The sequence below is a fragment of the Myotis myotis genome, unplaced genomic scaffold (assembly GCF_014108235.1).
Source record: "Myotis myotis isolate mMyoMyo1 unplaced genomic scaffold, mMyoMyo1.p scaffold_m19_p_1, whole genome shotgun sequence".
Taxonomy (NCBI): domain Eukaryota; kingdom Metazoa; phylum Chordata; class Mammalia; order Chiroptera; family Vespertilionidae; genus Myotis; species Myotis myotis.
The window spans coordinates 53,996,523-54,022,920 of NW_023416313.1; the positions used below are offsets into that span (position 1 = coordinate 53,996,523).

The following is a 26,398-nucleotide window of genomic DNA, read 5'->3' on the forward strand; positions in this document are numbered from 1 at the left end:
CACAGACTATAAATCAATTATCTGAATTCCCAATAGGATTTCCTATCCCCTATTAGAATCATATTTCACAGACTCCATAAATAGCTCCTATGAGAGGGGAATCCCTACAGGAGTGAGAACTAAATTTCCATTAAAGAACATTTTCCCCATCTTCTTGCTTTAAGTTCCGTTACCTTGTGCTTAAAATATTTGAATATAGCAAATTTAGACATTTAATTCTGAAGACAGAAGACCCGCAGTGTCCCCCAAAACCTAGAATCTGTGTCACTCAATTAGCACCAAATAAATAACAAAAAAATAATGTTTTATCATTTGATACTTGTATGTGTATTGTTCTCAACTTCCATGGAGGTTGCAAACTAGGTGGCCAAGGTCAGATCTCATATTTTCCTGTTATCCAAGAGCCCAACTCACTCACCAAGCAACTTGTACATGCTCAATGCATACTTTTGATACTATTAACTCTAATTTCAAAATAAAATTAGAACAATTCAAAAAAGTTGCAAGTTACATTCTGGGATATATTTCACCAGATATTCATACGGCTTTCTCCCTTATTTCATTTAATCCGATACTCACATATCAACCCCTCAGAGAGGCCTTCTTTGACTAAGTAATGAGAACTACCTACCACTTTCACCCTTCCCTGCTTGCTTTCTTTTCTTAGATGGATGTTGAATATATTCCCCGCTAAAATGTGAATTCCATAATCCTTTTTATTTCTTGCCATATCCCCAGTGACCAGAAAGAACCTAGTTCTTAGTGATAATAAGTAAGTACAGAACGAATAATATGTGAATGAGTAATATTTGTACATACACAAAAATTTATACATAAAACAAAAGTACTTGGCCTAGAAAATGTTTAAACTACCATTAAAACTTTTTTGAAAAAAAAATTTATTTATATTTTATACATGAAAGCCAAATAAACTAACTGGACTCTACTAATTGACCACTGTAAAAAGTTCAAATGATACAAATGTGTAAAGCAGTGGTTCTCAACCTTCTGGCCCTTTAAATACAGTTCCTCATGTTGTGACCCAACCATAAAATTATTTTCGTTGCTACTTCATAACTGTAATGTTGCTACTGTTATGAATCATAATGTAAATATCTGATATGCAGGATGATCTTAAGCGACCCCTGTGAAAGGGTTGTTCGACCGCCAAAGGGGTCGCGACCCACAGGTTGAGAACCGCTGGTGTAAAGTAAGCCATCCACCCACTCTAAAGGCAGGCATCCTGAAGAGTATGGGAAATAGTCTGGAAACATACAAGCATAATAAATGATTACTAATGAGTAAAAAACTATAAGACTTAATCCTTTTAAATATAATCCACTGAAATTTAATCTTTCATGAACATAAAGGATTCTAAGACCAAGAATACTTTTTTTACTTTAGATTTTGAGTTACTCTCTGAGTCTCAATTTCCCTATCTGTAAAATAGGGATAAATAATAACTAGACTGGTATATAAGTGACGAAATATATCTAAAGTGTTTAGCACAGTGTCTAGACATAGAAACAAAATAGGTGATAAAGATAGTAAGTTCAGGGACCTGTCAAAACCCCAAAGAAAGACCTACCCATGACAACAGGGATCAAAGAAGCTGCTTAGAAATGATGGCACTTGAGTTTTGAAGGATCACCAGGCATAAGTCAAACCTAGGGACTGGAGATTGAAGGTCATTTTTGGCTGAAGGAAGAGCACATATCTTGAACAAGAATTTTAACAACCAGAAAGCAGACTTAGGAAGGAAAGAGTATTTGCAGAAACATCTTGAAGGGCTATTCTGCAAAGGGAAGATGAAGCCACAAGCCAAGGAGACCTGAAAACTAGACAGAAGTGAAATTGCTCAGCATGAAATATGAACCCCAAACTGCAAGTGGGTGAGAGCAGATAAAACTGAGAAAATAGAAGACCTGGTAATACAGCACAAACCTTGTTTATAATTATTTGAGTCTAGAATTGAGCTCCATTTTACATATACTCACAAAGTATTTTTGCACACTTTGACTATGCAATGAATTTTTCAGGAAGGAAGTTATCATATAAATTTTATAAAAATTGGACTTTGACAGTTGGGAATTTTCCACAAGTTGGTCACTATATTAGTTTCCCTTTACTGCTGTAAGAAATTACCACAAAAGTACATATTTATTATCTGACAACACATTTATTATCTGACAATTTTAGAGGTCAGAAGTCTAAAATGGGTCATCAAGACTGTGGTTCTTCTGAAGGTTTTGCAGAGAAATCACTTTCCTTGCCTTTTCAGCTTCTAGAGACTGCCCACAATCCTTGGCTCATGGCCTTGCAACTTTCCAACCTCTTCTTCCCTTGTTACACCTCCTCTGACTCTGACACTAGTGTCACTCTTAGGATAACCAAGTATAATCTCTCCATCTTAAGATCTGCAAATTATTTATATCTGCAAATTACCTTATGGCACATAAGGTAACAATTTTCCAGAAATTGAGATATGGACATCTTTGGGGGGACCAAGGATGATTTTGGGGAATCATTACTGACTAACCCATAACATTTTCATGGATTTTGAATGGCTAATGTAAAACACCTACATCAGACTGCATTAGTCACAGTGACAGTCTCAATGATTCTAAAGAAAGGTGAAATATCTGACAGCCTTGAAAGTCTCCTGCCCAAGAATTTACATTTACATTATTATTTTACTACCTTACTTTCCTTGTACTTCTTCTTGTACAGTTAGAGCATTTTTAAAGGTGTATGTAAATTGGTTATATTATCCATACAAAAAATAGAAGAATCATTACAAAATGCATCTGAAATATTTACAGCAAAAGGGGTTATTAGATCTGATAGGACTGAGAACCACTAACCCAGATGGTTAATTATTATTTTAGTGAGCTGAGTGGTACTGGAAAATCTACCGTATATATTTTAAATCTTGTAGCAGTTGCAGCAAATCTGAAGTTGAAGGTAAAGGTCCTCCGGGAAATATGGCAATAAAGTGAGCAGACATGGTCCAGTGTGCTGCAAATTTAACTGAACACTTTCTTACTTCTCCTGCATTCCTTTTCTGATACTACCCTCTACTTGGCCAGCCCTCTCAGCTCCAGACCCTCTGCTTTTAGTCCTACAGGCATAAGGAAACCGCAGACCAGGAAGCAGTTGGAGAATCAGCTGAAGGATCGTGGACAACTGGCTCTTTACGGTTTCGTGAAGTATCACAAAAAGAAAAATGTGGCTCCACTGATGAGACCTCTTACATTAGAGTGCAATGGCAGCTAGAGGAGGCTGGGTGGCCGGGAACAGGGGCAGGCAGAGGAAGGACAGGAGGACAGGACAACTCAGATGTGAAAAAAGGGCTGTGACATTGGGAAGAATGTCACAGATTACAGTGAACACCTCAGTAAGGAAGAACCCACAGTAAGGAAGACAGAAAACAGGCCCTAGTGAAGTCGGCATACTTCCATAGACTGCCGCATCTTTTCCCCTCAGCTCTAGTTCTGAGTTATGCGTGTCCCCTGCAGCTGCCATTCCCATGTTCTTCATCCTGGCCTCTTCCTCATTGCTCTTGCCTCTACCAACAACATCTGTATTTGTTCTTGGTCTCGTTGTCTTTAGGTTTCTATCTCGTTCTGTGTGCGTAGGTACTTCCTGACTCTGTCCCCTTTTCCCCCTGCCTTATCTATTCTCCACCCCCATTTCGCTCCTAACATTGGGTTGGACAGAAACCATCCAGTGTAGGAAAACCAATCATCTAGGTCTTCCCAGCAAATTATTTCAGCTCCTTGAGGCCATTCTATACATGGCTGCTCTGAGGTCATGAACTTATCTCTGATCCAGTAGAAGCATGAGGATAGTGAAGTCTATCAGCATCCACAGAACTTGATCGAACTGTGGCTGAGCCATCCTGGCAGTAGTAGATACTTTAGTACCATGGACATGAGCAATTTCTGGAGTCAAGCTGCTTGGATCCTAACTGTTAATTATTGGCGATAACCTGGGCAAGTTACTCAACATCTTTAAGCCTCCGTTTTCTCAGCTGTAAAATGGTAAGAGTAAGAGAAGATAATAGAATGTATCTCATGGATATTAAATTTTTAAAAAGAAAAAAAGCATGAACAGTGTTTAATACCATAGCCAGCATAGGTAGAATAAGTATGCTAAATGCTGGCCAAATCACAGCCTGTTGGCCAACAAGACCATTTTACCCATCATGGATTACTTTGCATTAATTTTGATTTGTAAAATATTACATTACATTTTAAAATGTTGCATTAAAGTGTCCATCATGAAAACCACATGTTTGGCCCCTCCTTGGTTTTTTTTGTGCCTACCTCCCTCATCTCATCCTAGATGGAGACCTGATCATGGCCATGATGCTATAGTTCTGAAACCATCAGCTCAGGCATCTGGAATCCTGTCATTGGCTTTTTATTTATCCAGATTTTCCTTGCTACTCCTTCCTTCTGTGGACTATTTTATTTCTTCCTCCTATTTTATCCCTATATCGATTGTTTTGTGATTGAGCTATTGATATTTGAAAATATTTTTTTGGTTTGGGAGATTTATGTTTAAAATAATATCTGGATTTAGATTTATGTCATTATGTAGGGAGATAGCATATTCATGTATTAGACTCCTATCCTTAGTTTTGTTTTAAAGGAAAATTATTCTTAGCTTGAATAAAATGCAGAACAGATTTTTACTACAAATCCACAAAATGGAAATGCAAGATTCATAATACTGATCTTTTACAAAAAAAGTCTTTAATATCATAACACATTAAAATAAGTTTAAACCAAAGAATGTTTAAAATAATTATTTGCTGAAGCCTAACAAGTCACTAATAAAACCTGCACCCTAATTAATGAATTTTCTAAATAGGATGTGTTTTCAACACAGCCTGGGGTGGATAGTTAAAGTGTCTATGCCAGGACTTAGAATTCCTCTAGGAAACAAGTAGCATAATGTCTCATAGAACAGAAGTCAAAAACTCAAATGCCTCTTAGGAGTAGGAAAGCAGTGGTAGGCATGAGCTGCAGGGTGTTAGAAAGACAGTGGAAAAACTAAGGACTGTGGTGAACTGGAGGAGCCTTGCCCTGTCAGAGGGCGCAGCAGCCATTGAGCCATGGTAGACTATTGTCATTTGGAAATTTATGCTAATGTTTCAGATAGTCCAATTTTTCAGGACAAGCCTTAAATCCAGACATCTATGTAAAAACACTCATATTTTACAATATTGGCTCAGTATTTTAAACAAATCACTTAAATGGGCAAAACAAAACATGACTGGGTTATAAATTTCCAATTTCTGCATAGGGAATCATCTTCATTATAAGGAAAGAGGAAAAAGAGACATTTTCATTCTTCCCTCTGAAATTCTATCTATAGCATTTCTGAGGCATAGAAAATTTTAATTTATGCAAATCAAAACAATTTGTCTTAATTAACCTAAAATAAAAGGCCACTTAGAGAAAGCTGAAGTCAATGATAATTCAGGTTTATTTGTTTGTTCGCTTTTTCTGAAGAAAAATAATAGGCTCTCCTAGAATCCCTATTGTTATGAGTCGGTAGAGGTGATCTCCATCTCTTTTAAATTCAAGTTGCTGGTTCTGTCATTTTTTATTCGGGCTGCATCTTCCAGAAAGCCCCTCTGCCTCTTTCATAGGCCATGAGAAGATAACATGGACAAAAGATAATATGGACTTCACTTCAGGCAGTCTGATTTCTTTTCCAGCTCCTGTCAGGACTTTCAAGGGGAATTGTCACTACCAGAAAGCGGTGACTTTTAATTTCCCTTCAGCTAGATTCAGTGTTCATATCCTCACTGTGATATAAAAGGCCCAAATGACTCTTTTTCTTTTTTTTGATGCCAGTAGGAACTGTATGAACAAACAGAATTTAACTCTTGGGTGCTATAAACCCATCTTGTACTCTACATTTCCCCCAAATACAGCTGCTACATTAAATGTTCTGTATATTACTATTACATAGTGTTTCCCTCTTTTCTTACATTCCTCCAAGTGGGGCATGGATCATCTTTAGAGACTCTAGAGCAGTGGTTCTCAACCTGTGGGTCGCAACCCCTTTGGGGGTCGAACGATCCTTTCACAGGGGTCGCCTAAGACCATCGGAAAACACATATATAATTACATATTGTTTTTGTGATTAATCACTATGCTTTAATTATGTTCAATTTGTAACAGTGAAAATACATCCTGCATATCAGATATTTACATGAGGATTCATAACAGTAGCAAAATTACAGTTATGAAGTAGCAACAAAAATAATTTTATGGTTGGGGGTCACCACAACATGAAGAACTGTATTAAAGGGTCGAGGCATTAGGAAGGTTGAAAACCACTGCTCTAGAGGCTCAGTGCAGAAAGTGCATGGCCAGTTGGAGCAGATACTTGACAACACCCAAGCAAAGGCTATGAGTCATTTATGGGAAGATAACGAAAAAGAAAAACTGATCCAGCAGTCACACTCTTTGGCATTTACCCAAATGAATGAAAAGCTTATATTCACACAAAAACCTGCACATGAATGTTTATAGCAGCTTTATTCATAACTTCCCACCTTGGAAGCAACCAAGATGTCCTTCAGTAAGTGAATGGATAAATAAAATGTGTTATATCCAAACTAAGGAATATTGTTCAGTGTTAAAAACAAACAAGTTATCTCGCCACAAAAAGATGTGGAGAAACTTTAAAGGCATATTACTACCTGAAGAAAACCAATCTGAAAAGGTTACATACTGTATGGCTTCAATTATAAAACATTCTGGAAAAAGCAAAACTATGGAGAGTAAAAAGCTCAGTGGTTGCCAGTGGTTTCGGAGAAGGAAGGCATGAATAGGTGGAGCACAGAGGGCAGTGAAACTGTTCCATATGATACTACCAGACGCCCGATGCACGAAATTTGTGCAAGAGTAGGCCTTCCTTCCCCTGGCTGCCGGTACCGGCTTCCCTCTGGCACCTGGGACACGGGCTTCCCTCGCAGCCCTGGCTTCATCCCGAAGGTTGTCCGGAAAGACATCCGGTCTAATTAGCATATTATGCTTTTATTATTATAGATAATGGTGAGCACACATCATTACATTGATCAAAACCCATAAAATGTGTACACCAAGAGGGAGCCCAAATGTAAACTGTGGACTTTGGGTGACAATGAGGCATCAATGTAGCAACTGCATCACTCTAGTGGGGATGGTGATAGTGGAGAAGCTAAGCATGGGGATAGGGAAAGTTGAATGGATGAATCAGAAGGGAAAAAAAACACTGTTGAAAGGGCATAAGGATAGAATTAGAAAATGAAATACCTCAAGAAATGTTCAGGAGGGTTTTTTTAAGTCTTTAGCAGGAAAAACTAAAAGCTATTTCCTGGGGACCTGAGACTAGCATTGGGCTCCATTACTGTCTGTGGCATGATTGGCTCAGGTATAAATGGGGGAATGGGGTGTTTTTCCAATATACTTATCAACATTGAGGAAGTTCTCAGATACTAGGTGCCAGAGAGAAGGGGCTGGATGAAGGGTACAAATATTAATAAAACGCAGTTTCTGTTTGGAGGAGAGCTTGCAGTTCTGTGGGATAGAGGGGGTTTACACTCATACACAAGGAGGGTGATGAGAACTGGGGGTGGTAGGAAGAGATGATGGTGGGCTGAACAGAGCAGTACTCCAAACTTGGGAACTGGCTCCCCACCAATTAACTATGTACATTTGTGACCCAAGATCATCTAACCAGTTAATGTTTTGTCTGAATTGATCTTACAGGTAAACAATGTAATTTTAAGAACAAGGATAAGATCTTCCTACCAACCAAAATTTGTTCCCTGCTTGGTAACACCAGAAATTCCACCCCTTTGACTCAATTTCATTAGCTTCTATTGCCTATTAAAATGCAAATATCCTTAGGAGAGATTAGACTTTAAGCCATATAATTCAAGTATAACTTCTGTGAATTTATTTATCAGATCTGTGAAGATTGCTTTGATAGAAGAAAGGATATAGTAAACTTAAGATTACTGAATGCCAGGAAATGCTTGGGCAGGAGACAGAATATTTAAAACGCTCTGTTAACTATAGGCTTTGGCAATTTAATTTCACTCTGATTAAAATCAAATGAAAACAATGCAACCACTATATGCTTGCAAAGCAACCAGAACACTGAGTATATGCTGGTTTTACTATTAATATTGTTATTAATCTTGAAAAGATACTTGGGGAGTAGAAACTGTTTTTTGTGAGAAGGAGAAAAAAGGGTCTTCTATTTATTTCAGCTTCACTCACTGAAGTTACATGTTGGGGTAACCAAGTAGTCATTTGCTAGTTTTTGTTTTCTATGCATTTATTTCCCTCTGATTCCCTTAAACTGAGCAGTTCAAGAATGGGTTTTGGGTATTCCCATGTCCTACAAAATAGACCTCAATATAACCTAACCTCCTTCATTTTTACCAGAATTTCTAGAAAGATCAACAAGACCTAGTATGACTTTGACCACATTAGTATGACCTTGGAGTTCTTTCATGGGCATCCTAGATGCCACCACTACCATGCTAGCCTCCAAGGCCAGCTTCCTTTTGGGTTCTGGCTAAAGAACATAAATAAATACCTTCCCTTGGTTTCCTTACAGATATCAGGATATATGGCACTTTTAAGCAAAAGGAAAGTAAACACAGATAGGAAATAAAGCATAAGACAGTCTGACTTATGCATGAGAGGTTCTTGATTCTATTACAGTTAGGTAACTCCAAGGATCTAAGCCCTTCGCATTCCAGGCTCTGTCTCTCAATCTATTGACCATGTGAGAGCAAAAGAGTCCAACAGCACTACAGCACCCAGACTGGAGCCCTTGACTCTCTCATCCATGCTCATAAACAACAATGACCTATGCAAGAGCTTTCCAGGGGTGCTACTCTCAGCCCCTCACACTTGTTCCCTGTGTCTAGTCTGAGACTTGCCTCTTCCTCAGTTAATTAATGACTTTGCCCTTCAGGAAAAGCAGCTGCCATCCCCTTACACTGCTCCTCCCTCCCCCTTGTAATTCTCCTTGGATATTGGTTGACTCCATAGTAGGCCAAATAGATATTTTACCCACAAGATGGCATTTATATCTATGTAAGAACAAATATACTCAGCTCAAGGACAAGGAGGAACGAGGGAGAATGAGCAGCTGGGTGCTACATCGTGCTCCCCTAGACTGGAAGAAACAGTCTCTAGGGCAGGGTCCATGTCTGTGTATATCACCCGTGATGCCAGCATGGTGTCTGGTGTAATTAGGTATCCAATAAATAACCATTGTGTTGAAGAATGAATGAATACATGCAATGATTTCCCCGCCATTTAAAATGTTAAGTGAAAGACTAACGTAGTGCTCAAATGCAGCCCCTGATAAATTCTGACTGTAAGGACGTCATCAATAAAGCCTTCATTGATCAAGCTCCAGCATTAAATCCTCTCTACTGTTCACTTTCCAATGTAAACACTTAAATATGCTAAGTTGGAGAGAGACTAATCAACTAAATAAATAACCCACTGGAGATAGAATCACCCCAAGGGAAAGACAATACTTTCAAAATACTTCAGTTCACTGAGGCAAAACGAAGTTCCTACACTCAAGCAAGAAAAAGCCACAGTTAGTAAGAGCTACTATTTATTAGGAAGTTACTATGCACCAGGAAATATAATAAGCTCATCATTTGTATTGTCTATTTAATCTTAGGACAACCCAACAAGTTAGGAATTATCATCCTCACTTTGCAGATTTTATTTTTTTTCATATATTTTATTGATTTTTTACAGAGAGGAAGGGAGAGAGATAGAGAGTTAGAAACATCGATGAGAGAGAAACACCGATCAGCCGCCTTCTGCACACCCCCTACTGGGAATGTGCCCGCAACCAAGGTACATGCCCTTGACCAGAATCGAACCCAGGACCCTTGAGTCCGCAGGCCAACGCTCTATCTATGGAGCCAAACTGGTTAGGGCCACTTTGCAGATTTTAAATGTAAGGCTTAGAGAAGTGTTTTTGCTCATGGACACTTGTTCAAGAGGTTGTAGTTTTAAACTTTGAAGCCGAGGTGTCTAGGTTTAAATTCTGACTCTGCCTCTTTCTAGATGGCTGTCCTGGTCTGTCCCAGCTACTATAATCACCCCACCCTGTGATCCATGGGGGATATTTCCGAAGACCCCCAGTGGATGCCTGAAAGCATGGATAGTACTAACCCCTATTTATACCATGGTTTTTTTTCCTGTACATACACACCTATGATAGAGTTTAATTTATAAATTAGGTATAGTAAGAGATTAACAACAATAACTAATAATAAAGCGGAACTATTATAACAATATACTGTAATAAATATATCATACTGTACTCACCTTTTTACTTATAGGAAACACTTTACAGCTTCCCTTTGGCATATCCAAATTACCAGCATGCTTACTCTTGTGCTTTGGTACCATTATTAAGTAAAATAAAGGTGACTTGAACACATGCACTGTGATACAGTGACAATGAGTCAGAAAACCAGGATGGCCAGTAGTGACTAACGGGCGGGAACATCTACAGTGTGGATACACTGGACAAAGAAGGGCTGAGTCACGTCCTGGGTGGGACAGAGCTGGACATCGTGAGATTTCATCACACTGCTTAGAACAGCACACAATTTAAAACACTGCTTATTTCTAGAATTTCCCATTTAATATTTTTCAGACCACTATTGACCAGGAGTAACTGAAATCACCCAAAGTGATACTGCAAATGGGTGGTGGGGGGCAGTTATATAACAAAATACCACAGACTAGGTATCTTATTAACAACAATAATTTATTTCCCACAGTTCTGGAGGCTGGAGGCCCAAAATCGGGGTACCAGCAAGTTGAGGGGAGGGTTGCAGCTTCTCACTGTGTCCTTACATGGTGGAAGGGGCCAGGGGGCTCTGTGCTCTGTGGGATCTCTTTTGTAAGAGCATTCATCCCATTCATAAGGCTAACCTCCCAATACCATTGTGTATGGGGGGGGGGGGGCGGTTCAAGATTTGAATTGGAGGAAACAAATATTCAGACAATAGCACTAGGCAAACACAGCTTAACACATCTGTGCCTCACCTACAAAATAGAGCTACTGACTGTACCAGTTAAATTATTGTCTCTCAGGTACAAACCCATCTTTCTGTAGCCAACTTTGTGATGTCAGGCTTGGGACTCTATAAAAACACATTCCTGCTTAATCAGCTGGCTTCTTGTTAGCTCTGCCAGTAGGGGGTGCTAGAGGGGCTGCAGAACTGGAAGAGCAGGAAGGAACTTGCTTCTTGTGCATTTCCTCTGAGCCACACCTTAGTAACATACCCATCTCAACTTCTTGCAGAGCCACTGAATCCAGTTTGCAGTTTTTTCCCAGGGCTTGCAGAATCAGCCCATAGTGTGATGGGCAGCACCCTTTCCTCAGAGGTCTGAATTTCAATTCTGTGGAGCAGCTTCCTCTAAGTATCTAAGAAGTTTTAGTAGTCCTTAGATTGCCACCCCCTGTCTTAGAATTCTCTTTTTACTCTCCATTACCTAGCTAACACCTTTACAACTGGATAGCTAGATATTAAAAAAGGAAAGGAGCAAATGGAATCAGACATTAAGCCTAATAAACTGGCTAAGCCTAAGCCTGATTAAGTCTGGAAGTTACAGCTTCAGACCCCTCAGAGAGCAGCCTCATCCTCCACCAAGGGGACCTAGCCCCAGAAGCAGGCTCCCCGATGGACACCTGGCTATTCTCCTGGATTACTGAGGGAGAGGTAAAACAATAAAGGAGACATTCCTCTGCTGGGCGTGTGCCAAGCAGAAGCCAAGATAGCCCACGGGGAAGTAAGCACATGTGCAAAGAAAGGCAAGATGGCTCATGGGAAGGTGCTTCTACTTTGAGAAATGCCAGGTAGAAACTAAGATGGTGATTATATGGGGAGGAGCCGTGCCTGGGAAAAGGATTGGCTGGGATGAGGGACACAGAGCCTAGAAGATCTAGAAAGTGGATTGGTGCCCTAGCCGGCTTGGCTCAGTGGATAGAGCGTCGGCCTGCAGACTGAAGGCTCCCAGGTTCGATTCTGGCCAAGGGCACATGCCTGGGTTGCAGGCTTGATCCCCAGTAGGGGGTGTGTAGGAGGCAGCCAATCAATGATTCTCTGTCATCATTGATGTTTCTATCTCTCTCTCCTTCTCCCTTCCTCTCTGAAATCAATAAAGAAATATATTATAAAAAAAAAAAAAGAAAGTGGATTGGTTAGGAGGAGGGCCCAGTACAAGCCTGTGAAGGGTTGGCAAAGAGATTGGTTCATTTGAAAACCAGCTAGTTCTTTCCCAAATATAACCAAATTTTAACAAAGACATCTCTCTTGGTAGCTCCTATTCACCCTGTTTGTTTGTATGTTCTCTCTCTGTAGCAGCCACACATGCCCCGCAGCCATGAGGGCCCAAGCAAGGGTGTGGGTGCAGCAACCCAGAGCTGGCCTGAGTGCAACTGGGAACAGAAAGCTAGCTGGGCAGGGACAGAGACCAAACTTGCGAATGGATTAAATTGAACTGCCATAACTTCAGATGCCCTGCCAATGCCAGGCCAATGGTACAGGATTTCTGGGCCCTGGCCCTTCTTCTGGACTCGATGAAGACATGGCTGGACTTCTTCCACAGCGGGATGGAGCTGAGCGACCTGACAGTGGATGAGACACTGGAAACCTGGAGGCAATCTTTTATTTCTACTCCAATAAATCTTACCACTGCACTTCATCCTCCCATGAGTGGGTCACTGAAATGCTTTTCTCATGACTCCATGCAAGAGCCTATTCCCACCCGCAACACAACCAGTTAATGATCCTTTACATTATAGTCTCTCTGTGGAAATTATTGGTGTGATTTCATCCGGATGGTCGTCCAGAAGGTCATTGAGACAAGGGCAGGAACAGGAACAGTGGCTAGAAATCACAGGGTATCCAATGTAAATACATATATTTAAAATATTTTACAATTTCAGTGATCCAAATGAAATGAACTTCCAAGGAGATAAGTACCCCTGTCGAAATGGAGTACTTATGCATTGGTTAGAAACCATATACTAGGAATAATGGAGAAAATCCTATATAATAAAGAGCTAACATGCTAATTAGACCAAACAACAAAACAACTGTCTCAATGACCTTCTGGACGACCATCCGGATGACCTTCTGGACTAAACCGGGGCTGTGAGGGCCAGCCGAGGCTGCGAGGGGCTGTGAGGGCCAGCCAAGGCTGCGAGGAGCTGTGAGGGCCAAACCTCTTGCACGAATTTCGTGCATTGGGCCTCTAGTTAAGTTAATAAATAAGTCAACAAACGTGTGTGTGCATGTGTGTGTGTGTGTGTGTATCTATATATATAAAAGCCTAAGCGACTGGCCAACTTGCTGACCAGCCAGTAGCTATGACCCACAATGACCAGCAGGGGGCAGATGCTCAACCCACAGGTATGGAAACATGGAAGACTAATGAATCTCAGAGGGAAGGGGGTAAAGGGGAGGGCGGGAAGAGATTAACCAAAGACCTTATATGCATACTAGAGGCCCAGTGCACGGATTCATGCACCAGTGGAGTCACTCGGCCTGGCCTGCAGGGATTGGGCTGAAACTGGTCCAGTGCATGGATTCGTGCACCAGTGGGGTCCCTCAACCTGGCCTGCAGGGATGGGGCCGAAACTGGCCCAGTGCATGGATTTGGGCACCAGTGGGGTCCCTTGGCCTGGCCTATATGGATTGGGCTGAAACTGGCTCTCTGCCATCTCCCAATCCTGGGTCTTGGATTGTGAGAGGGCACAGACAAGGCCAAGGAACCCCACTGGTGCACGAATCTGTGCACTGGGCCTCTAGTCTGAAGATTAAGATTTTGGAATTTCAAATTTCTATTGTTTTGTATACCGAAAGTATCAATGAGATATTATAGACATTAAAATTATTATGTACCTATTTTGTGCTAGGCACTAAGATGTAAGTGTTATTATTATCACATTTTATTTCTAAAATAAATTATACTAAGGAAAAAAAAAACTATTCTAGTAGGTGTGATCATTCTCTTAATACATAGCTAGGAAAGTGACAGAACCAGGAACTGAAATCAACTCTTTCTGACTCACAAAGCTCATGTTTCAGCCAATTCACCACAGGCCACAGGTGAGGGTCATTCTCCAGAGGTGATGCTGAGAGCATACAGTTCAGTAAAAAATGTGACCTGAGCTAGGAATGAATGCCTTCACTGTGGAGGGCTTAGAAAATAAAGAGCTGAAACTGGAAGAGCATCTTCATGACCTTGCTTTCAGAACTGCCTGTAAGTCATGGGCAATTCTTAGTCACTGCGTTTGCAGAATATCTCTCATTCCATTTCATTTTAAGGATCACTCTCCAATTTCAGATTTACTATTATGGAAGCAAAGCAAATGAAGACTCCCAAATACCTTGATTCTGGGTGTATCCTTGCCTTCCAAAGCAAGTCACTCTCTTCCGGAAAAAAATAAAGGCACCCATCAAAATAATTACTTTTTAAAGGAACAATGAAGGAGGGGGAAATCATACCTTTTGCTTTGTGCTTGATTTCAGGCCAACTTGGGAGTGACTCTTGGACTAGAGGAAAAAGAGAAAGAAATCTATGAAGAACACAGTATAACTTATTTTGATGCCATTTCATCTGGAAGATATTAGTTTAAAGTTAGAAATCCCTTCCCCTAATCTTCCTTCACAGCCTCTAGAAATCTAAGAATAGAATCTCAGCAAGGACTCTAGTGCTGAATTTTACATACTGAATGAGAGACTGTTTAAGTCCAGGAGCTGAGAGTGCAAAGATGCACTTACACTTTGTCAATGCCGTGCTCATATTTACCGACTCAGCATCTTCTTAGAGGACACTGGCAGAAACCAAAAACTGCAAATATAAGGAAATACTTCCAGCTATAATAAGGCAAAGGGGAAAAAGGAGGTAATAAATAAAAGAAGAGGTAAGGAAGAAAGAAGGAAAGAAACAAATGCTCTATAAGTTGGAAAATGAGAAAATAGGAACAGAATGAAAGAGCATGTTTGACAAGATTCCCAAGTGTCTTTCTATAGGGAGGATTTTAATCTTGCTCATTTAAATATATTTTCATTAGATTAAAACAAATCTCTCAAAAATATTAGTTCTTATAGAGGGTTTTTTATTTCCCAGTTTTATTCATGATTATCTAATCTTATATGGAATTAGGAAATATGAAACAGGCATTAATCTATGCATGAAAAGAATTTGGTATAGAATCCTATATAATAAAAGCCTAATATGCAAATCGACCAAACGCTGGAATGACTAGTGGAACAACCAGTTGCTATGATGTGCACTGACCACCCAGGGGGAAGACACTCAATACAGAAGCTGCCCCCTCCAATCATCCCATCAGTTGCCCCACAGATCAGCCCTGTTCGCCAGCCAGGCCTAGCGACCCTACCCATTCACGAATTTCATGCACCAGGCCTCTACTACCATTATAACTTTTCTCCCAACAAGAAATAAGGAAAAATCAAGCTTACCAAGTTCGGCATTCAGATAGGGAATATAACTCACTTTAAGTGTAGCATGAATCAAAGTTAACTCATCCAACTACTATTTGTAGCTAGAAAAATGTCTCCCTAAGTCAGGAACCCTCAAATTGTTCAGTCCCACGATTCCCTTGTACTCTTAGAAATTATTGGTCCCCAAAGAGCTTTTGTTTATGTGGGTTATATCCACTGAGACTCACTATTAAGAATTAGAACTGAGATTTTTTTTCATTTTTCAAAAATGTTAAATATTTTTTCTATTACAGTTTACATTCAATATTATATTAGTTTCAAGTGTACAACATACTGGCTAGACAATGATATACTTTACAAAGTATTCCCCCTGATATTTCCAGTACCCAACTGGCACCATACATAGTTATTACAGTACTACTGACTATATTTCCTATGCAGTGCTTTACACCCTCATGACTATTTTGTAACTACCAATCTATGCTTCTCAACCCCTTCACCTGTTCACCCAGTCCCCGAAACCCTTCCCCTCTGGCAACCATCAGTCTGTTCTCTGTTTCTAAGAGTCTATTCCTGTTTTGTTTGTTCATGCATATCGTTCTTTAGATTCCACATATAAGTAAAATCACATGGCACTTGTCTTTCTATGACTGACTTATTTCACTTAGCATAAAACCATCTAGGTCCATCCATGCTGTTGCAAATAGTAATATTTTGTTCTGTTTTATTGCCGAGTAATATTCCCTTGTATGAATAGTTTTCTTATCCACTCATCTACTGATGGTCATTTGGGCTCCTTACAAGGCCTTGCTATCTATACTAATAATAGAGGAATATGCAAATTGTCCAGGACACCATAACAGCAACAGTAACAGTAACGACCAAACAGCAGGCTGCATGGTGCGACCAGGCTGGCAGGGGGGTTAGTGTGGGATGACCAAATGACTGAATAGCAGGCAGTGTGGGGAGACCAGGCCGGCAGGGGGCTTAGTGAGGGACAACCAAACGACTGAGCAGTAGGCTGCATGGGGCAACCAGGCTGGTGGGGAGGGCAGTTGGGGCAACCAGGCCGGCAGGGGGGGCATTTGGGGGTGACCAGGCCAACAGGAGGGGGAAGTTGGGAGCAACCAGGCTGGCAGGGGGGCATTTGGGGGCGACCAGGCCAGCGGGGGATGGGGGGGAGTCAGGGGCAACCAGGCCAGTGGAGGGGGACAGTTGGGGGTAACCAGGCTGGCACGGGGGGCGGGGGGAAGTTAGGGGCAACCAGGCTGGCGGGGCGGGGGGGTCAGTTGGGGGTGATCAGGCCGGCAGGCAGGTGAGCAGTTAGGAGCCAGCAGTCCTGGATTGTGAGAGGGATATCAGACTGCCGAGATCGGGCCTAAACTGGCAGTCAGACATCCCCCGAGGGGTCCCAAATTGGAGAGGGTGCAGGCTGGGCTGAGGGGACTCCCCCGCCCCATGCACGAATTTTATGCACCGGACCTCTAGTTATAAATAATGCTGCAATGAATATAGGAGTACATATACTCTTTTGAATTAGTGTTTCGGGTTTCTTTGGATGAATTCTGAGAAATGGAATCGCTGGATCATAAGGCTGTTCAATTTATAATTTTTTTCAGATAACTCCATAATGTTTTCCACAGTGGCTGTAACAGTCTGCATTCCCACTAACAGTGCACAAAGGTTCCCTTTTCTCCATATCCTCACCAACACTTGTTTGTTGTTTATTGATAATAGCCATTCTGACAGGTGTGAGGTGATATTTCATTGTCATTTTAATTTGACTTCGCTGATGATTAGTGACTTTGAATATCTTTAGAACTGAGAAAAAGTTTTAAATATGTATGTATTCACTTTAAAATAGCAATAATAAAACCATTACATTAAATAACATATTTAATGTAAAACATATTTAATGTAAAAACATTAAATAACATATTTCTATATATTTTATGTATATTCCTAAACAGAAAAATATTACTGAGAAGATGCCATTTTTTCAAATATAAGGAGTTCCAAAATATGTATAGACATACTTTCTGATAGCTCAATTGATATTTTTTTCTTTTTAGATTCAACCCAGTGGAATTAATAATTATACAAAGTGTGTATACATTTTAGGGGGACACTCTGTATTTGCAACTCCAATGTTTAGTTTAAATGGAAGATAGCTAGATCCTCATATCTGCTTTTGCATTTAACCTATTTTGCTATGATATGCTTTTGGTTAAAGTAAATGAGGAAAATTCAGCCTCATTCAGATATGTAGTTGGAAAAGTAGAGTATTTGTAATAATCCTTTTGGATCATTTTGAATATTTTTCTCTGATAATATACCAAAACCTTACAATTGGTAGTTTCCTAAATGAACTTCTTATACTCTACTAGATAAAAATTTGTTGGTCCACCTTTCACTTTGAATGAATCTTTTACTCATGCATGATTTTATCATATTCTGCACTGGCCAATTGGATATTAGTGGATTATGGTGGTTTTCCAAATATTGACACATTTAATTACATAATATTTTTTTATTTTTATTTATTGATTTTAGAGAGAGAGAAGAAGGGAGAAACATTGATTTGTTTATCCACTTAATTATGCATTTATTTCTTGATTCTTTTATGTGTCCTGTCTGGGGATTGAACCCCCAACCTTGGTGTATTGGGATGATGCTCTAACCAACTGAGCTACCCAGCCATAGCTATATCATATTTTAAAGGCACATCTATTAATCACCAACCTCACCAAAAAAAAACCTTCAACAGCTTGTAAGCTATCAAGCTCATAGTAACAGATACAAGTTTTCCAAAATTCTAATTTTACTTGAAAGCTTGAATTCTATTATTAGCAACAAATACTGTCAGTTGCTTTCCTTGAAGCAATAGACTCACTTCATTCATTTTTGCAAACATATCTGCCAGCTACATAAGTGTGAATAATCGTATTTCATCAATCACTTGTTCTTTGAAGTTAAAATGGTGTTTCATGAAAAAAGAGGCTAGTTTGGTTGATAATTCAATCACAGAAGTGCTTTTCTTCCAAGCAGCTACTGAATGTTTATGTACAGAAGTGCTTTGTGCATACTTCCCATTTTGGCAAATAGAATCCTAAAAAGTTGTGTGTTCAGGGGTTAAGATTTAGTAAACAATAATTTTTGCCATTTCATCAAGGGCACTTTTAAGTGAAACTGGCATTTTTTTTTTCTGCAATGCAAAGGCACAGTGGTAAAATTATAAGGACTACTAGTACACCTTGGTGCTACCGCCTCAATTCATGCTGAAACACCAACAGTTTTCACCACCATTGCTCTTGCACAATCAGTGCAGATGTCATCCAGTAAAAATAAATACATACATACATACATACATAAATGCAAAGAACATCTTAATATTCATTATGAAAAGAGTTTTGGCTTCTCACATTCTTTTCAAGAACCACTGCTCATAATCATTTAAAGCAGTTGAGCCAACAGTCATTAGACTCTCCTATATTCATAGATATGGAGCTTAGGAGGAACAGAGTCAATGAAAAAGCAAGTTATCACTGTCCCTGCTTCATTCCCGCTGCCTTAGAGGAGAGAGACCGAGACACCGATCAAGAGGAGGCTTCTTCTGCTGGACAGAGGCTGGGATGGGTAAAGGAACTTTGCCAGAAGTCTGAAGTGTTCATCCTTCACTTATTCATAGTGTTTTGAGATCCATTTAGACTGCTATAGGCTGAATTGTTTACACACACACACACACACACACACACACACACACACACACAATTCATGTGTTAAAGTCTTAATTACCAGTGCATTAGAAGGTGACTGTATTTGGAGATAGAAAGATAGGGCCTCTAAAGAGGTAAATAGTTAAAAATGAAGTTGTATTGATGGGCCCTAACCCAATATGACTAGTGTCTTTATAAGAAAAGGAGATTAAGACACAAACAACACACACACGAAGGAAAAGCCACGTGAAGATAGAGAGGACAGCCATCTGCAAACCAAGGACAGAGACCTCATCAGAAACCAACCCTGTGACACTGTGCTCTTGGACTTCCAGCCGGCAGAACTGTGAGAAAATCAATTTATGTTGTTTAAGCCACCAGTTTGTGGCATTTTATTTTTGTGGCCCTAGCAAACTAATGTATTGAGCCCAATGAATCTACCTCAAAGAAGTCAAGGATCTAACATATGAAGGTTCAGCAAGACCAACTTCTGAATAAAAGGGGCAATTACCACCACACTCATTGTCAATCACATATGTCCCACGGAAGATTGTCTGGATCAGTCGTTCTCAAACTTTAGAGTGCATGAAGATCATTTAGGGGGCTGTTAGCCAAGCAATTTACCAAATCTCCAACCCCAAAAATTCTAAGTCGGGAGGTCTAGAGGGGCTGCCAGGAATGTGCATGTTAATACCTGTTTTTTCCATGGAATTCAAATATATTTTTTGGTGTCCCCAAAAAATGTATATACACTTTAGCAGCTGATAGCTCAATTTTTAAAATAATAGGGATTTTAATAAATACTGCCTTTATAATTATTCAAAGTGTGTGTACACATTTTTGGGACATGCTATATATGTAGATAAATTACAATTTGAGGACCACTTGCCTGCCAGAGACAATGGTAACGTGGGCTGAGAAGTAGGAAAATACAAAAACAGATACTAATTCTCTCTCTTTCTTGTTGAAGAATCCACATAATGAACCTCATTTCCCTTTTCCTTTTAAATGACTGGTGTTAAAATTCTTTATTTGATTGAACCAGTGGGTGAGCCAGGGAAATGGGCTGAATGTTGGCAAATTACTCAAGATAGTCCAAAAGCAGATCTGTAAGTTATTTAACCTCCCTAATTTAAACACGTAAGCGCACAAATTCTGTATTTACATTTTTAGAAATTCAGTTGGGTTTCAATACAACTTTAAGTGCCATAAATATCCATGGATGTAGCCTTTGTACTTCTCTCAAAGTCATGATACCAAATATGACCTAAAGGACAACAGTTACACTTATAAAGGGGCTTAAAAAGCTGTGGTGATTCATTTTATGTGTTAACTTGACTGGGCTACGGGGATGCCCAGATAGCTGGTAAAACATTATTTCTGGGTGTGTCTGTGAGGGTGTTTCCAGAGGAGATTAGCATTTGAATCCGTAGACTGAGTAAAGAGATTCAACCTCCACATTGTGGATGGGCATTATCCAATCCTTTCTTAGGGGCTCCCAATGGAACCAAAAGGGGAAAGAAGGGAAAATGATTTCTCTTACTTCTTGAGTTGGGATGTCCATCATTTCCTGCCCTCAACATTGGAGCTCCTGGTTCTCAGATCTTTGGACTCCAAACTAATGCCAGCAGTCCCCCATTTCTCAGGCCTTCAGACTCAGGCTGAATTATATCACCGACTGTTCCTAGCCCTCAAGCTTGCAGACAGCAGATAGCAGGACTTCTCAGCTTCCATGACCTCATGGGCCAATCCTATAATAAATCTCCTCATATATATGTTATGGTTCTATTTCTCTAATGCAGTAGTCAATCCAATTCTAGAGAAATACCATTTGCATTTGACATTCAATGAGTTATTAGATCTCTCCTGATAAATGTCTTATCTAGGCAGAATGGAGGTTGGGCCTAGTCAAAGGTCACCTGCATCTTACATATCATGCTATACATTTGGTCTCCCACTTACAAACTGTGGCCTTCTAAAAATGTATTTCATTAATTAGGTGTTAAGGACTTAGAGCTTTTTTCCCCACAGAAATAATTTTAACCTCTGATATGACTGAAATGCTATGCAATTTCAAGAAAACAGGATATTTTCACAATACTAACAATTATACAGAGCAGAAAAATAATAAAATCAACTAAGAAAAAATTTTTGCTTTTTTCCATGTGTCTTGAACAATAGTGTGAATCAAAAAGCAGTTTGAATTTGAAGAGGATGGCGACTAAGGTAGAAATTCTGGAATTCTGAAGAGGTCTTGTTATGTCTGATGTCCCACCCCTCCCCTCCCAAGCAGATGGTTTTGCTTTTCTTAATTCAAGTGCATCCCCTGTATTACTCCGCTCTTTAGCAGCTATAAATAGGTCACTTAGGACCACTAAGTAATGAAGAATAGCAGGAGAACAAAGTAAGTTGTTAAGCAGCTCTCTGTGGCAGGGCACACTGCACCCAGGCCAGCTCTTACTGGACTGACTGTTGCCTATTGTCACCTATGTCCCAGCTTGAAAAACACAGAAATGGTGGGGAGATAATCAAAAGGAAAAACAAACAAACAAACAAAAAAACAACCTGTTTTTCTCAAACATATCCGTACAAATTAGAAAAAGAAAGGAAAGCCCTAGCTGGTTTGGCTCAATGGATAAAGTGTCAGCCTGCGGACTGAAGGGTCCCAGGTTTGATTCTGACCAAGGGCACATGCCTGGGTTGTGGGCTCAATCCCCAAAAGGGGGCGTGCAGGAGGCAGCCAATCAATGATTCTCATCATTGATGTTTCTCTCTCTCTCTCTCCCTCTCCCTTCCTATCTAAAATCAATAAAATATTTTTTTAAAAAAAAAAAAGAAAGAGCCGAAACCGGTTTGGCTCAGCGGATAGAGCGTCGGCCTGCGGACTGAGAGGTCCCGGGTTCGATTCCGGTCAAGGGCATGTACCTGGGTTGCGGGCACATCCCCAGTAGGAGATGTGCAGGAGGCAGCTGATCGATGTTCCTCTCTCATCGATGTTTCTAACTCTCTATCTCTCTCCCTTCCTCTCTGTAAAAAATCAATAAAATATATTAAAAAAAAAAAAAAAAGAAAGAAAGGAAAGGCAGGGTATGAGATAAAAATAAAGAAGAAACTAAGCTCTGGCCAGTACGGCTAAGTTAGTTGAGCATCATCCCATGCACCAAAAGGTTGCTGGTTCAATTCCTAGTCAGGGCACATGCCCAGGTTACAGACTCAATCCCTAATAAGGGGTGTGCAGGGGGCAGCAGATCCATGTTCCAGTCTCACACCAATGTTTTTCTCTCTCTCCTTCTCCCTTCCCTCTCTCTAAAATAAAAAATCAATAAAAATATTTTTAGCCAAAACCGGTTTGGCTCAGTGGATAGAGCAGAGGTGGGCAAACTTTTTGACTCGAGGGCCACAATGGGTTCTTAAACTGGACCGGAGGGCCAGAACAAAAGCATGGATGGAGTGTTTGTGTGAACTAATATAAATTCAAAGTAAACATCATTACATAAAAGGGTACGGTCTTTTTTTTTTTAGTTTTATTCATTTCAAACAGGCCGGATCCGGCCCGCGGGCCGTAGTTTGCCCACGGCTGGATAGAGCATCGGCCTGAGGACTGAGAGGTCCCAGGTTCGATTCTGGCCAAGGGCATGTACCTGGGTTGTGGGCACATCCCTAGTGGGAGATGTGCAGGAGGCAGCTGATCGGTGTTTCTCTCTCATCAATGTTTCTAACTATCTCTCTCCCTTCCTCTCTGTAAAAAATCAATAAAATATATTTTAAAAATATTTTTAAAATAATAAACTAAAATAAAAATAATAAACAACATCAACAACTCACATTTTTAAGCACTTACAATAGGTTCCCACCATACCACCCAACAAAGTTTTACATGATCCTCACAACCTGGCTATGAGGTAAATATAATTGTATTATCTCAGGTTTATAGATGGGAAGACTGAGATATAGAAAGCAAAATAATTTGCCCAAAGTCATACTGCTGGTAGATAAGTGAGAGAACCAAGACTTAAACAGTCCTGATTCAAAGCCCAGTGACTTAAGCCCTATAGGATGTATATGAGAAAATTTGCCCAAGGAAGAATGAGCAGAGTCCAGAGTAATGAAAATCAGAGAATACACAGCAACTGTGTTGCATGAATAATTGCTTCAAGGGAAAGAAAGGAAGTTATGGAAAAGAGGTGGCTGATCAGAAATTCCCCAAAGTCAGACTTGGGCTGGCCTCTGAACCCCCATGACTGTTCTCTGGAGGCAGTAAATGGCAAGAGGGGGAGGAGAGCAGAGTGGCTTTGCAGTGAGGCAGGTAGGGGAGGGTTCTTATGTCACTGGCACTACAAATGCAAGAAGCGTTCACAAATTCGGTGTGTCTAACTTGGGAAATGCCTGCATGGTATTTTATTGCAGGCTTCAAGACGTCTGCATAAAAATAGCCCACCTAACAAGCTACCCCTCCATCCCCACATACATATACATACAAAAAAAGAGGCAGGAGAAAACTTTATTTTAAAAATTCACGATTTTCTTCTATAATTAAATTATACCAAGCTGCCTTGGAACTCTGGCCTTAGCTATTATAAGTCAGTATTAATTAAGAGTGCTTTCTGAAAAGTTACTCCAAATCTGAAAATAGCAAGGGGTGAGTGTGATTATGTTTCCAGGCCTATTTATGAAAATGAGCGCTCTGCCACCTAAGCCCGCAATTGTGATCGAATGCATCGCATGCAGGACTTTAATGGAAACCAAAAGAGAATGTGAGGGACCTCTCCCAGCAAATACCACCCATTTTTCCCACGAGTGAGCCTGCCCTCATCAGAAAGGGCAGCCAATTCCTCTGCTCCTTTCAGCAGAATGAGGAAATCTTTCCGTTTGCTCTACCAGCATCAAAAAGTCTATTTAAACCCCAGGATGAAGCTGACAAGGAGACCTCTTAAGTATGGGCTCCAATATGAGTTCCCTTAATTAGAGCTTCAGGGTAATTGAATGGTTAGCAACCCGATAACTCCTGGGAGTGCTTGCCTGCTCTCTTAGCAGGCTGTACCCTGAAGTGTCAGCCCATGTTCAGAGGCTGGAACAAGGGACACCTCTGAGCTGATGTGACATTAAGAAAGCCTCCCACGTCATGTGCTTGTCTGGGCTTGCTTTCCAGGACAACACAAGAAGAAATGGCTGAAGTGGAAAGGTTCCAGAAACAGGAGTGTCTGCCACCTCATGATCTGTCGGGTAATAGCAGTGCAGTCAAGACTGCACAGCAGTGAAAGAGGATATTCCCCTGACCTGTGCTTGTTTTGCAATCTGGTCATGTTTGGAAGAAATCAGGAAGGCATTTTAATTCAAAAGGCCTATAGTGCTCTGAATTGTAATTCTTTCATAAGGCAGGCCACCAGCTCCTGACTGATGGAAAGGGTAAGTACCGGACTCTCCAGCAGTATCTGGAGAGGTATGTGCACATGTGACTGGGCTACTGAGCTGCTGTCAGGCCCCTCTAGATCCCCCTTCTCCAGTTTTATTGCCTACCCACCTTGGGTCCTACCTGTAGGGGAGATGTCTGGACGTTCTAATTTGGGAGCAGCAGTGGGTCAGCATCAATTCCTGCTGGACATCTTCTGGAAGGCCACACCTTGCTCTTTACAGACCTCACAAAGGACTGAGGTCTTGTCCCACAGTATGAACCTGGTATCTGGCCTTAAAGTACTTACCGGCATCCTACAGCAAATTACCTGCTTGTACACTTTAAATGCTGCATATTCTCCTGATGACAGTGGTGAAACCTAACACTATTGTGTTCTTCTAAGTGCCAGGGGCTTTACATATAGTATCTCCTTTAATCCTCACTACAATCCTATAGTACAGGTGCCATTATTGTCACTCCCATAATAGAAAGGAACCAAAGTCCAGAGAACTTACCTGGTTTGCCCCAAATCAGTGTCTGCCAGAATCTGAACTCAGATAGCCTGTCTTCAAAGCTGTCTTTCTCTTTTTCTTTTAGAATATCTCTGATTTTTAAATTTTTTAATTGCAGCAAAATACACATAACATAAAATTTAACATAGAACCTAATTTTTTTTAATACGCACCCGAAGATATGGGGTTTTTTATTGATTTTAGAGAGAGTGGAAGGGAAGAGAGAGAAACATCGATGTGAGAGAAACATTGATTGGTTGCTTCCCTGACCAGGATTGAACCTGCAGCCTAGGTATGTGCTCTGACTTGAAATCAAACCCACAACCTTTTGGTGTACAGCAGCGGTTCTCAACCTGTGGGTCGCGACCCCTTTGGGGGTCGAATGACCCTTTCACAGGGGTCGCCTAAAACCATCAGAAAACACATATATAATTACATATTGTTTTTGTGATTAATCACTATGCTTTGGTTATGTTCAATTTGTAACAATGAAATTGGGGGTCACCACAACATGAGGAACTCTATTAAAGGGTCACGGCATTAGGAAGGTTGAGAACCACTGGTGTACGGGATAATGCTCCAACTAGCCTAACTACCTGGCCAAGACCAGAGTACCCATTTTTAAGTGTACAGTTTGGTGCTGTTAAGTGCATTCACAGTGCTGCGTTACCAATCTCCAGAACTTTCTCATCTTGCAAAACTTAAACCCTACATATATGCATTAAACAATGCCCACTCCCACTTCCCACAGTCCCTGGCAACCATCATTCTTTCTGTCTTTATGAATTTGACTAATCTAGGAAACTCAGATAAGTAGAATCACACAGTATTTTGGGTTTTTGTACATTTTGCTTATCATAACTTCATCAAGATTCATTAATGTTGTCGCATACGCAAGATTTCATTCCTTTTAAAGGCTGAATAATATTCCATTGTATGTATATATTACATTTTGCTTACACATTCACCTGTTGATGAGCATGGGTTATTTCCAAAAGCTGCTCTTCTTAACCCTGACACTTAATCATCTCCTATATACCTTGCTCTCTATGTTCAGATCCTCTTCCAGGACAGCCCCGTGAGCACTTAGGTGCTGGGGTCTGCCTGCCTGCTTGTTCTTTCTTCCTACTGCCAGCTGGTGCCTCTACCTGGCCCACCCTTAGCACCTGTCTAGCCCTGGGGTAGGGGGAGGAGAGCTTTAGTCCTAAGCTCCAGGTTCTCCCTGTCTGCCCTG

General features: G+C 40.5%; 1 protein-coding gene across 1 annotated transcript in view; it reads right to left on the minus strand.

Annotated features, from left to right (window-relative positions):
• RASGEF1B (RasGEF domain family member 1B) overlaps window positions 1-26,398 on the minus strand; it is a 523,636-nt gene that overhangs the window by 417,838 nt on the left and 79,400 nt on the right. Inside the window, exon 2 of the mRNA XM_036337557.1 lies at window positions 14,582-14,629. Coding sequence (XP_036193450.1) covers window positions 14,582-14,629 — 48 coding nt within the window. The remainder of the gene's footprint in view (window positions 1-14,581; window positions 14,630-26,398) is intronic.